Here is a 14,035-nt window from a genome sequence, read left to right on the forward strand (position 1 = left end):
TGGACTAGTGCAATGTGTTATAGAACTCAAAATATTGTTCATCTTGAAAAATTCATCCTTCCACACCGGATCCGTCAAACCGTGTAAAATATAACCTTTCACCTTTAAAACGATCACCTCTCTGAGACACAGTCTCTCTATTTTCGGCCAATCGACCAATCTTCTCAATTAACAATGTTTGATTTACTGTCATCTCAGTCATCTTCTCCCCCAATTCACTTAATTGCTTCTCCTTTCTTGTTTTTTTTTTTCGAGTTTGTACTATAAACGAGGTTCTCTAACGAAGATGAAAGGAGTGCGAAAACGAATGATAGGAGCACCTGCTCTGGATACAATTGATAGGAACTTTCAGGTCTTTCTCAAGGTCAGCCAAAGATAAACGTAATACTAATAAATTTTTTTATTAATAACTTTAAGATTAATGTCTTAACTACTATGAAGTCAGTCATATATATAGGCTACAACTAGACAATTTAGACTCCAACTACGACTCCTAATTAGACTTCAACTAGGATTCAGTATTTAGAAGTATAGAAACTCCTAATATTAAATATATACTCCAAAAATAAGAAACTCTAAATATTAAATAACTATAGAATATCTAATTAGACTTCAATAATGACCTTAATACTTCAAACTATAGAAACTCTTAATTTTAAATAACTATGGAATATCTTTCTATGTTAATTTGATTGTGCGTGACGAAGTGGAGGCGATCAATGAAATAGAAAATATGGCGAGGTCTATGAATGGGGAGATTCGGTTAAGTTACATGAAGTGCTAATCCGAACAATATTACTAGAAGTTCGAAAGATATGGCGAACCAATTCTATAACAATTATGTTCTTTCTCATATCAAAAATTGAAGAACAATATAAAACACGGGAAGAATAACTGTTCTCTCACTACAAAACAGACAGGCATTAGTTATGGACGGCGGTCGTAGCAGTTGCCCAAATAACCGGCAAGAGACACTTACTACGACGTTGTCCTCGTAACTAATATTGTCGTAACAAAAGGTTTTAATTACGAATTTTTTGCTACGCATATTGTCCATAACTCTCTAATATTCTTGTACTCAAATCAGTAAGTATCTCAAATAGTTAAACCTGGTAATAAAAAAGAAAGGGTTGTTATAGATGATATGATGTTCAAAATAACAATGAAAACAAAACCCTCGATCTAGATTTAAGCAGTAAGAACAACAACACCATCAGCTTATTTAAGCGTCTTCTCAGCAGTTTAGTTTTGACATAACCCTAGATCTAGATCAAATCAGTAAAAAACACAGGAAAAGAAAAACGTTTTGGACCCTACCTTTAAAGAATCTATTGATTTTTCTACGTTCGAACTCTCCCTCTCTTCCTGCTCGAACTCTCTCTCTCTTCTCGCTCGAACTCTCTCTCTCTTCTCGCTTGATTTTTGGACCCTAGATCTAGATCAAGTCAGTAAAATACAAGTGAAAGGTATAGTGCGAATTTCATTAATTGACTCTCCCTTTCACTTCATGTTGGACTCTCTCTGAAAACTTCTCTTGGCGAATAAAATAAAAACTTGTCGCGCCCAAATCTTCTCCAAAATTTTGTCTTTTCTTTCCCGCGAACACCTTAAATTTCTCGCCCAATTTTTTGGCGCCGAATTTAATCAAGATTTGCTACTATTTTGACCCATTTGTGTGGGTGACACACTTGCTACAGGCCATGCGTAGCAAGGGCAGAGAAATTTTGTAGCTATTGGTAGTCATTTGCTACGCCCCACAAAGATCCATAACAAAATAGTGACTAATAGCTACTGATGAGTTGTTCGTAACAAAAGGAGCGGAGCGTAGTTAAAGCCTGTCTGTTTTGTAGTGCACACAAAATCTTACTTTATTGTTTTCTTTTGCCCAGTTACTATCAAGAAAAATGATACTTGCTCCGAAACTTTTTTCCAGTAGAGCCTGAGTGCTGAAATGGCGTATCTGTATGTCACGTCAGCACTCGGGTCATACTCGAACAAGATTTACGCACTGGTGTCATACTCGAACAAGATTTACGCACTCGGGTCATGCTCGAACAAGATTTACGCCCTCGGGTCATGCTCGAAGAAGATTTACGCACTCGGGTCATGCTCGAACAAGATATTCGCACTCGGGTCATGCTCGAACAAGATATTCACACTTGGGCAGAGGCAGAGCTGTTAGTGGGCTGAGTCGGGCTGCAGCCCTGGTCAACCCACTAACATCCAAAAGAAAACCTACCTTTAAGTCATGTGTTTGGTTGGGCTGAAGTGGTCAAATAGGTGTCACTGCTAATAGCATTCAGGAGTTGGGGTCCCACCCTTCTGTTTTTGAACAGAAATTTAGTATTTTATTGATTATAAGGGTGTGTTTGGCTTGAGATGCTTTATATGTGTACATATATTTTTTTCTTAGAAATTAGATTAAATCTTATTTGAAGATAACACAAATCTTTTCTAAAGTAATTCTTCTTTTTACATGTATGAAACGTAATCATAAACCTTTTTGTTTACACGAAAATGAGGTTTTCGACAATTTTTATTGTTCTAAATTTTCTTATACCAAATTTAAAAAGTTCTCTTACTACGAATGTAATTCCAGCGACAAGGAGTATCTAGTATTTCCATTTAGTTTGAATGATGTTGTAATCTTGTCGGAACTATGATAATATGCAGGGGCGTGGCTGAAAATTTGAAGGCCCTGTGCCAAATTTCAAGGAGGACCTTATACGATGAACGGAAACTAAAGAAATTTCAGTAACTAATATGCAAAATGATATTAAATTGTTAATCCGTCCAAACTCTATATATTAAACAAAACAATAAAAATAATAGAAAATAAACAAAAAACACTACTATCTTCACCTTGTGTGACTTGATGAAAAGCTTTTCTCTTCAATTTTTCTTTGTCTTCGCATTTTTTGATGTAAAATCATTAATTAAATTTTCGTAATCAAGTGGAAAAAAAAATACGCTTTCGATGGAGAAAAGAGTAAAGAACACTTTAAAAAAAGAGCAAAGAACACTTTAAAAAATGCAGAGATGGTGTTGTCTTCTTCTAAAGTTCGAATATTGAATTTTGGAAATTTAGAACGGTTATATACTTATATATTGTAATTTGATAATAAGTAGTACCATAGATTTTTTTTTTGGTTATATGACGTAGTACCATAAATTTAAGAGAATACAACAAATTAAGAAAGGAGAAGATTGATATGGAAAGAAGATGAAACAGTTAAAAAAGAAAGAAAAAAAAAGCCTACTTAATTAATGAAAGAGTTATTTCCCTAATGGCCCCCTACTTTGTGACCAACTTCCTGTCTGGCCCCCTACTTTACGAGAAATACCCATATGGCCCCCTTCCGTTATAACACCGTTACTCTCTCTCTTCCATTTCTTTTCTCTCTCCTCCAACATGTTTTCTCTCTCTGCCACCTCGTTAAAACCAGCCAACTCATCATCTTCTCCGGGAAGGTCGCCGGCCGACCAATTTTCCGGCCGGCGACCTTCAAACCTAAAAAAAAAAAAATTATTTTTTTATTTCATCTCTCCTCTCTCTCAAAAAAAAAAAAAAATTTTTTTTTTTTTTGACTTCCTCTCTCTCTCTCTCTAAACTCCGGCGAAGGGGGGTTGTTACCCTTCGCCGGAGTTCGGGAGACCTTAAAGGTCTGCCCGAGCAGACCTTCATGGTCTGCTCGAACAGACCATGAAGGTCTGCCCGGGCAGACCTCAAAGGTCAAGGTCTGTTCCGGCAGATCTGGAAGGTCTGCCGGAACATACCATGAAGGTCTGCTCGGGCAGACCTTATTTTTTTTTTGAGAGAGAGAGGAGAGATGAAATAAAAAAACAAATTTTTTTTTTTAGGTTTGAAGGTCGCCGGCCGGAAAATTGGTCGGCCGGCGACCTTCCCGGAGAAGATGATGAGTTGGCTGGTTTTAACGAGGTGGCAGAGAGAGAAAACATGTTGGAGGAGAGAGAAAAGAAATGGAAGAGAGAGAGTAACGGTGTTATAACGAAAGGGGGCCATATGGGTATTTCTCGTAAAGTAGGGGGCCAGGCAGGAAGCTGGTCACAAAGTAGGGGGCCATTAGGGAAATAACCCTTAATGAAAAGAAGATGAAATAGTAAAAACAAAGCCTACTTAATTAATGGAAAGAAGATGAAATAGTAAAAACAAAGCCTACTTAATAGGCATCTATTCCCTATATTTGACATTTAAGAATGTCAAATCAACACTTCCACTTCTCACAGGACTCAAGGGTACAGTTGGATACTTACAAAGCTTTCTTTTTTTTCCTTTAAACTATCCGTACAAAGCTCCTCACCAGTAAGACAGTTACACATTTAAACTTTTTTTTAACCGCTGGTTAATAAAGTAGGCCCTTAGGTAAAGGAGTGTCCTGTGTCATCGCACCGGTAGCACCCCTTTATCCACGGCTCTGATAATATGTGTAACCATTTTCATATTTTTTTTATTCTTAATATAAAGATATTTTTTTCTTGAACACTAATTTTCAGCCAGTGTCTACTCTAAATCCTGGCTACGCCTCTGCACTTGGGTCATGTTCGAACAAGATTTTCAGGACATAAAACTCCTTTGTGAAATCAAACACAAATTAATTAGAAGTTTGTCTAATTAATTAGATCATAAAATTTTGAGGCATGGTTTCCGGGGTAAGAATGGTCCTTAATCTTTCAATTCTTAATCCATTTTTAATTTATTGATTCCTCCGTCTTCTTCTCTGTTCCCTTCTTTTTCTCCTCTCTATTCAACTCTTTACTTCCTTCTCCTTCCCCTGCTTTCTCTTCTCTCTAGAATTGTTTATCACTTTCTCTCTCTCTAGAATAAGTATCATGAAACAATTCTTCATCTTTCTCATAACTTAGAAAATCTCCATGGATTCCTAGCTGAACAAAACACAAACAAGAAAACTTCAAATCTCTATAGATTTTTGGATAAAGAAGGTACAATTTGATTTGATAGATTTCTCAGCTAGGTTTTCTCTACATTTGTTTTCCTGTGTTTTTCTTGTTTTAGGTTGAGAATTTTTTGAACTATCACATTAGTGATTGCTTCCTTCTGAGTCAGATCTGAAATCTGACTCGAGGTTTGAGTTGTCTAGAGTCAGTTTTCAGATTGTTTTTGTTGTGGGGCTCGTAAATGTTTGATTCATCTAAACTAGCTAATTCGGGTTGATTTTGACCTTTTGGGTCCATCTAAGTCAGACGAGTCAGATTCAGTCTCAGTAGTGCCGGATAAGTTATCTGCAAATCCAGTAGTTTTTCCTTTCAATTATGTAAGTTCTAGTAGCAAGTTTATCTTAAACAGTCATTTAAATTTGTTTTCTTACTCTAATGCGTCGTCGGATTTTCTCTTGGATTTGTTTGATCTTGCTCATATATCTGTTCTTTTGTGCAAACAATTGGTGGCCATTTTTGTGGTCACCAAATGACTTCAGAAGAAAAGCTTGTTCTTTGTGTTCTTGATGCAATGCTGTTGGAGTTTGCCAGTGACCAGCGTGCCGTGTCGGCTTGACCTGTTTTATCCCATTGTGTCTGAATGGACTCGTTTATAAACAGGGTCGTGCCAACCCGCCACGGGTATTCAGTAAACAGGTCGTGTCATGCACACGGGCTATCCCATTGAAGGGACATGCCCTGCGTGGCCGTGGTATGTCAAACACACCACGACTACCTAGCATGTCGTGCGTACTAAACTCTAGATGTTGTAGAATCTTCTCGTAATTTTGTTCCGTCTTTTGAGGAAAAAGATTACTTGAGAAGGAGAAGCTTGAGATATACTTGATTCTTTTATGTTCTTTCTTTCTCCAGGATTATACATTTTAAGAGAAGTTTATGTAAAAGAAGAAATTTGTTTAAGAAATAATGGCCCTTGGAAGAGGTGGAAGAATGGATAGTAGGAGGTCATCCTCTTACTGTTCGACATCGGTAGTTGTTGGGTTTGTTGCTCTTTGCTTGGTTGGTGTTTGGATGATGACATCTTCGTCGGTAGTTCCAGTGCAAAATGTTGACATTTCTCAAGATGATAAAGCAGAGGTGAAACAAACAATAACTGAGACTGATTCACGGCAATTTGAAGATAGTCCAGGGGATTTACCTGAAGATGCTGTGAAGGGAGATTCCAACAGCAATGCTTCCCAGGATGAAACTAACTCCGACGTTCAGGACAATCAAAAGGTAACTCAACAAACAACTGAAGAAACTACGTCTCAAGAAATGCAGGAACAGAAGCCTGAGAAAGAGAGTGAGGCTAAGGTTACGGATCAGGATGAGACATCTAAGCCTGAAACAAATACTGGTGAACCAAAGGCAGAAGATGGGGGCTCGAATTCAGATTCTGGAGAAACAAAAAATGAAGGTGGTGATACGAAAAATGAAGGTGGTGAAACACAAAGTGAAGTTGCTGAAGCAAAAAGTGAAGGTGGTGAAACAAAAAGTGAAGGTGGTGAAACGAAAAGTGAAGCTGGTGAAACAAAAAGTGAAGCTGGTGAAACAAAAAGTGAAGGTGGTGAAACAAAAACTGGAGGTGGTGAAACCAAAATGGAAGGCGGTGAAACCAAAAGTGAAAGTGGTGAGACTAATGTTGGTGAACAAGCAGAACCACTGGATAGGCCAGTCGAAACAAGGAAAGACGACAAAATGGAGGCCCAAGAAAAGGTGGATGAAAATCAATATAAGCAGTCTGAAAGCTCAAGCAGTAACAAAAAGGATAGCACGAGAACGACCGAGGTTCAAAATGAGGTATTCCCTGATGGTACCCAGTCCGAGCTTCTAAATGAAACTAGCACACAAAAAGGCGCTGGGTCATGGTCGACTCAAGCCGTAGAGTCAAAGAATGAGAAGGAAGCGCAACGATCTTCTATGAGCAAAGATGACGCCAGTGCTTCAGGGTTTAAATGGAAAGTTTGCAATGTCACTGCTGGGTCAGATTATATACCGTGCCTAGATAATGTGCAAGCACTTAAGCACCTTAAAACTACTAAGCACTATGAACACAGGGAGAGACACTGCCCTGAAGAACCCCCAACATGCCTTGTTTCTCTTCCTGCAGGATATAGACGATCAATTGAGTGGCCTAAAAGCAGGGACAAGGTACATCTTAACATTTGCACCCAAATGAGAATGGTTTTTATCTTCAGTTTTCTTACTTCTCATGAATTTTACTTGTCCTGTAGATATGGTACTATAATGTTCCCCACACTAAGCTTGCGGAAGTGAAGGGACATCAGAATTGGGTGAAAGTTACTGGCGAGTTCCTTACTTTTCCTGGTGGTGGAACTCAGTTTAAGTATGGTGCTCCCCATTACATTGATTTCATTCAAGAAGTAAGAACATATTCTCTACCCCTTTGATTTTTGCGGTATAGCGGATTATTTAATAGTTTTCTTTTATTTCTTGGGATCCTCACGTTATAACGGATGATTTGTGCTGTTAGCCAAGTACTCTTTAATTGATCCATCTAGATAGTAGATACTTAATTCAACTTATAGGACGTTAACATCAAATTTGTACCTTATATTACAGGGTGTCCCAGATATAGAATGGGGAAAACGAAGTCGTGTGATATTGGATGTTGGATGTGGAGTAGCCAGCTTTGGAGGATATCTCTTCGACAGAGATGTGCTTACTATGTCATTTGCTCCGAAGGATGAACATGAAGCGCAAGTTCAGTTTGCTCTAGAGAGAGGTATCCCAGCTCTTTCAGCTGTCATGGGAACCAAGAGATTACCTTTCCCAAGTAACGTCTTTGATGCTGTACATTGTGCCCGTTGTAGGGTTCCTTGGCATATCGAAGGTACGTTTAACTTTCATGTTTAGATTCATTTTATTTTTATAATACCTTCTCTTATACTTAGTTACTAACAGAAACCTCTGTTTTGTAAATACACTATGAGATTGAAATGTCCAGGTGGTAAGCTTCTCTTGGAGCTGAATCGTCTGCTCAGGCCTGGTGGATATTTTGTATGGTCGGCTACTCCAGTCTATCAAAAGGAACCAGAAGATGTTGAGATTTGGGATGGTAGATTACTTTGAAATATCATGTTTATGTTGGTTAAAAGATTAATCTACCAATTCTTAAAGGATCTTTTTGTTCTATTGTTCTTAATTGCAGCCATGTCTATACTAACAAAGAAGATGTGCTGGGAACTGGTGACGATTAAAGAGGATAAAGTGGATTTTGCTGGTGCAGCAATCTATAGGAAGCCTTTAACTAACGAATGCTACGAGAAAAGACCAGAAAATGATCCTCCTCTCTGCAAAGAAACTGATGATCCAAATGCCGCCTGGTACGTTTGTAGTTAGCCGCAAATTTTAACTCTCTTTGTCTGCAAATGGAATGCGACTCCTGTAAGAACTAGGATAAATATTGTCAAAATTCTAGATATTACCCAGACCTGTTACTATTTTTAAATTTAATTTCGTTAAAAACCGATTCCTTTTTTAGGTAACTAAAATGGATTAAACTTCCACCCTAAAACACTGAAATTCTTTTTAGATTTTGTTCCCTGATTCAGGTTTGAGGATGTTTTCTGGTCTTCAAAAATTTCAAGTTGTTCAATGTTTAGTTGAGTCTGAGTGAACTTCATGACATGATTGTCTTTGTGCAGGAATGTGCCTCTACAAGCATGTATGCACAAGGTGCAAGTAGATGAATCAGAGCGTGGTTCAAAGTGGCCGGAGCAGTGGCCTGCAAGGTTGGAAAAACCACCTTACTGGTTGAAGAATACTCAGGTCGGAGTCTATGGAAAGCCAGCGCCAGAAGATTTCACAGTGGATTATGATCACTGGAAACGTGTTGTGAAAAACTCATACATGAACGGAATGGGAATCAGCTGGTCTAACGTTAGAAATGTGATGGACATGAGATCAGTTTATGGAGGGTAAGGAAAATGGACTTGACTTCTCTATGCTACAGTTTATGGTGTACTTCTTCATGCCGTGTCCTTTTGAAAAAAAAAATAACTTTCTTTTGATTTAATGGTCCAAAATTTTCGCAAATGTTCAGGCTCGCTGCTGCTCTGAAAGACTTGAACTTATGGGTAATGAATATAGTTTCAATTGACTCACCGGACACACTTCCCATAATTTATGAACGGGGATTGTTTGGTATGTACCACGACTGGTGTGAATCACATAGCACGTATCCTAGGTCCTATGACCTGCTTCATGCGGACCATCTGTTTTCGAAGCTCAAGAAGAGGTTAGTTTCTATCTCTAGTCGTATTTTTGTTTAGGTTTAGTTTGAGCATGAATGAAATTTTTTTATGTATTTATATTCCTGTTTGGTATAGTTATTCGTAATGTCTTCGTGCTAAATTCTGTATTAGTTCTGAAACGACTTTCTGTGTGCTTTTCCATCATGTGTTTGAATATATTATATGGTGCAAAACTCAACACCTATTTACAAAGGATTACGCTCTATAGTTAAAAAGTTTTCATTCGTTATAACGTGTAGACCACTTACTCTTGTAGACTTGAACCACAACCGTTTTCCAACACGACGCTCTATTGAAACAACCGCATAATTAGTGTAACTGTACACTTGGTTATGAGACTTCACTTGTTCCATGTGGGACTATTCTGAGGCCTATATGTGGGTGGTATGAAGGCTTCCTTGACATACGGGGGTGGTATCAAGGCTTCCTTGACATTGTAGGTCAATAGGTCATAGGTCGTATTCACAAAGAATCAGATATTTTTATTACTTCTAACTCTGTAACTCCACGCATAATTCTTTGAAATTATCATAAAAAGTTATAGAAAGCTTTTAACCCTATTAGTAGCTATCAAAGTAGTAAAACGATACACAGTTTCTAGTGAGGAGATATAACTAGAAGCTAGTTTTTGAATCATCTCCATTTAGCCTCCTATAGCTTTACAAAGTGTTGCCTAAGCTTGTGAGCGCCCACCCGATCTGTTTGTCCAGATGGGCTCTCGAAGACCAATCTGGTTAGGAACATCAACTGGGCTGATCAAATGGCTAGGAGTCGTGTGAAAATGTCTACCGAAACTCAGGACACCAAAGCCCGCTCGGTGAAGGCCAACCCTATTTTGCCACACAATCTTTGAGGATTCTTAAACTTCTTGCCCAGCCTGGCACGCCCAAGGGCTTAAGTACACATGAGCTCTCCAACCCAAATCCTAGCCTTACTAAATATGCTTGTTTTTTTCTCGGTCCCTTATCATGTTTACAGGGTGCACCGAGTCTCATGTGAAATCATTGACCATGTTATATAACTTAGGGTATTTGAATTCTTAAATTGATGCAGGTGTAACTTTGTGGCTGTAATTGCGGAAGTGGATAGGATATTAAGACCAGAAGGAAAACTAATCGTGCGTGATAAAGTTGAGATCATAAATGAAGTGGAGAAAATGGCGAGGTCTTTGCAATGGGAGATACGGTTGAGTTACACAAAAGATAAAGAAGGTTTATTGTGTGTACAAAAGACAATGTGGAGACCTGAAGAAGTAGAAACAATTCCATCTGCCATCGCGTAAATCTTTCTACGTCTCCTTCTCTGATGTGCTGCTGCTATAGTTAGGCGGCCAAAGGGTAAGGTCCTTCTGTTGTATAATAATTTCGCTATGTTCGTTAAATCATTTTTTTTGTTTATTCCTTCTCTAAATGTATCATTTATGTTTCCATTTTTTGGTTTCTAGTTGCCATCACCTTTTACCGCTATCATTTAACGGTAACATGAATTGGTGTCTTTTTTTTAGAGAATTAATATCTAATAGCATGTATTCAGCGTTACATCATACGGCTCGATATAACTCCAAATTATTTATCCAAAAATGCTAACGTGTACACTTGATCGTATAATTGAATGAGTCTTTTTTACGACCGAATCATTAATGAAAAAGGTGTACATGATTTTTAACGAGGACCAAGAACTTCACCCCAAATGATTTAACCATGTGTCTCATTGAATCGCGCGCGTAATACCACCCAACTAAGTCGGGTTTCTCCACCAACCACATATCATACATTTCACCTCCAACATTCGTTGAGTTTTACACATAACGTGGCATGCTCATTCTCTATTCCTTGCAGCCACGTCATCATTCAGACCATTTTCGAGCCAGCTAGACTTTTCCAATGCTCATTCTCTATTCCTGGCAGCCACGTCTCAGACCATTTTCGAGCCAGATAGTCTTTTCCAATTCGGCATAAATCATTGAATTTCGGCCCTCCGGAGATATCTTTCCTTGGAGATTGCATGAATTTACATCGTTCAAGATTATCGTTTGATATGACCGGAGTTTCGGGCAGGTTGGCCCGTGGAAACGATCAACCCGTGAAGTACAAAAGAGCTAAACCTTTGATTCCTTTTTTAAAGGGGTATGGTGGTGAACTTCCACAGAAGGTTTTGAAGATGATATAGATATAGAATTTGTTCCTCTTGATGGAGAAGAAAAAGGGGAAGATAAACTTTTGGGCAACATTTGATCCCAATAACTACTAGGCAATCTTGATGCTTGTGTTGATGAAATGACAATATTGGTGAAGGCAAGTAGACCAAAAACAACAAAGGCCATCTTCTGCCACCAAGAACCAAACATCTCTCTCCAACTACTTCACATTTCCCAAGTCTCCTAGTAACTAGGTACTAAAATTGGACAACTCTCTCTTAATTCATTACTACTTCTTATAAACATAAGTGAAGGTACCTTTAAGAGAGAGAGAAAGTTAGGTAGTGTACTTTTTTATAAGCATAAGTGAATCACTTATTGGGACTGATTTTAGAATGATTGTGTTTTGTTTGATGCGTGTACACAGCTAAGTCAGACTGATTTCAGATTCGTTTGAGTTAGACATTGACCAAAATACTTCTGACTCGGATTATTCAGAGTCGAAGAAGTAAAATTTAGACGAATCAGATACAGATAATAAAAAAACCAATACCATCTTAAAGAGATGAACAAAGTTTAGGAGAACAAACACATTCATTAATAATAATTGTATGAAGAGGTTGCCAACTACTAGTTAACTTAATTTTATCCAAAGATGTCTCAAATGGCAGACAAGATGGGAATTCAATAGTAAAAAAAAAGTGTACTTATCAACACACATGTTGTTGAAATTGCTTTCTTCATTACCTACTTGAGAGTTAGGAGAGTCTATTACTTTTCTTATCTTTCAGAATTTCAGTACTACTCTGGACCCATCATTGGTTGGTCTGTTTTGTACTATTTCAACCTTCCTAGGGGCTAAGTTGCTTTATCATAATACCTTTAGCTAAGACATGTACAATTTGAACTTCTTTTCAACTCATTATGACTAAACATTCTTTCATTTTGTTGTTTAAATTATAGTCCCGAATGCATCTATCTATATATCATGAAGAGCTTCTGCTTTCTGCACGAATATATTTTCTATTTTGTGAAGGTTCGGTGGCTTCTCAAGCATTGAGTAATGATGACAATACACTCACGGAGGTTCATATATAAAAGTATATATCGTTGAACCTTAAGAAAGACAATATTGTATGTTTTCTAAGTATTTGGGTAAGTTCATAAACTAAGAAATGTGAGTCCTTATTAGGGGCCATGCAGAGTTTTGACAGGATTCAATGTGGCCACGGCCGGTTTGGGCCCAAAGCAGCTAAAACGGTTGTTTCTGCCTCAAGCAGAAGAGGGGGCCAACATTCATACTCTATAGGAATCCCTGAGTTAGAAATGAAAATGGAGAGTATTAGGGGCATAATGGGTTCAACAAATGGCACACACAATCCCTCTTTGCGTTGGTCAAGTCTCCAAATATACGTGGACCAAGCCTTTGTTAAAACCAACCTACCACAACATGAACAATATTTGGAGAAAGGGACGTTTTTTGACAAATATTTGTTACGAACCGGTGGAGGGAGTGATAGGAATAGTGTTAGAGAGAAGGAAATAAAGAGAGAACGTAATAGGGGAAGAGAAGGATATAGGGAGAGATGTAGATCGAGTCTTAGAGAGAAAAAAAAGCTAGATCTATGGGGAATAGTGATGGATCATCGGCTGTGAACATGTGTTTCTCGCGAACCCATTTTTAGTGAGATAGTCCCTGACCTTATTGGACCTACCAGTCCAGTAGACAAGATGCACAAAGCTAACACTTACCAAATACAAGAATATCCAAACGGGTGCTACCGATGTGGGCTTTTATTGCCGAAGAAAGAGTTAATGCGTATGAGAGAAAGAGAGATAGCGAGAGACAACTATAATTGTAAAATTAAGCCGAAGACAGGCCCAAAGTTCTCTATAGCCATTGGTAAGTTTAGGACTTTGGGCCTAAGATCAGCCAATTTTAAACTGTACTCTAGGCACCCCAACAACTTGGATCATCCAAGAAACTTTCAGCTAAGAACATTTTGCAAATATGTCATTCTATTACACTTACATTTGACCTCGAAGACAATGTAACATCTTTCTAACCACATATTTTCATCGATTATCTTTCAAAATTTTAAGAAGTTTCAAATTCAAAATACAAATTATATTACGTATATGCTGAGCGAGATTCTGAGTCAAACTTCAATTCAGATAGAATACTAATTGAATATAACATTGGGAATGTCCCATAAACATATCTCACAGGCCTAAATAGAATTTGGGCAAAAGATAGCAAAAAGGCCCGAAATAAGAGTTTTGGGCCTAGGCCGGTTTGGGTACTTCCGGGACTCGGATTGGGCTAAATTTTGGAGGGTGAGTTTCTAACATACCCAGTAGTATGCACGCAAAATTTCGTGGTGTTTGGACACCTCCTCCTTAGGAAATTGAGAAAATATCATTAATTGCTATTTTCGACTATTTCCCTAAATCTTATTCTAAAGGGTGTTTTAGGAAACCTTTGAGGAGGTGTATTCTCATTAAGGTTCTATATAAACACTCTTAGGACAGAGAATAAGGTGTGGAATTTCTCTCTAAGCTTTCTTACTCTACCACATCAAGTAGAGAGGAGAAAGTGAGCTAATTTCCAAGCTATCTTCTAGTCAAGCAAGAAGAAGGTCTTCTTATTATCAAACCACCA

General features: G+C 38.0%; 1 protein-coding gene across 2 annotated transcripts; it reads left to right on the plus strand.

Moving 5' to 3' along the window:
• Nucleotides 1–4,231: 4,231 nt before the first annotated feature.
• Nucleotides 4,232–10,738, plus strand: LOC147536524 (putative methyltransferase PMT26). Of its 2 annotated transcripts, none has more exons than XM_086644769.1 (9): nucleotides 4,232–4,962; nucleotides 5,830–7,110; nucleotides 7,194–7,343; nucleotides 7,543–7,813; nucleotides 7,928–8,038; nucleotides 8,132–8,306; nucleotides 8,628–8,900; nucleotides 9,026–9,220; nucleotides 10,290–10,738. In XM_086644769.1, exons 2-9 carry the CDS (start codon nucleotides 5,884–5,886, stop codon nucleotides 10,516–10,518), a joined length of 2,631 nt encoding a protein of 876 aa, XP_086500895.1. In that variant the 5' UTR covers nucleotides 4,232–4,962; nucleotides 5,830–5,883; the 3' UTR covers nucleotides 10,519–10,738. The 2 variants fall into 2 exon arrangements, with proteins under 2 accessions (XP_086500895.1, XP_086500896.1); XM_086644770.1 differs by having other exon boundaries at nucleotides 4,635–5,273; nucleotides 5,607–7,110.
• Nucleotides 10,739–14,035: the final 3,297 nt, after the last annotated feature.

Source organism: Eschscholzia californica, unplaced genomic scaffold (genome assembly GCF_041429995.1).
Source record: "Eschscholzia californica isolate CP2 unplaced genomic scaffold, dmEscCali1.0.p SCAF_5, whole genome shotgun sequence".
Taxonomy (NCBI): domain Eukaryota; kingdom Viridiplantae; phylum Streptophyta; class Magnoliopsida; order Ranunculales; family Papaveraceae; genus Eschscholzia; species Eschscholzia californica.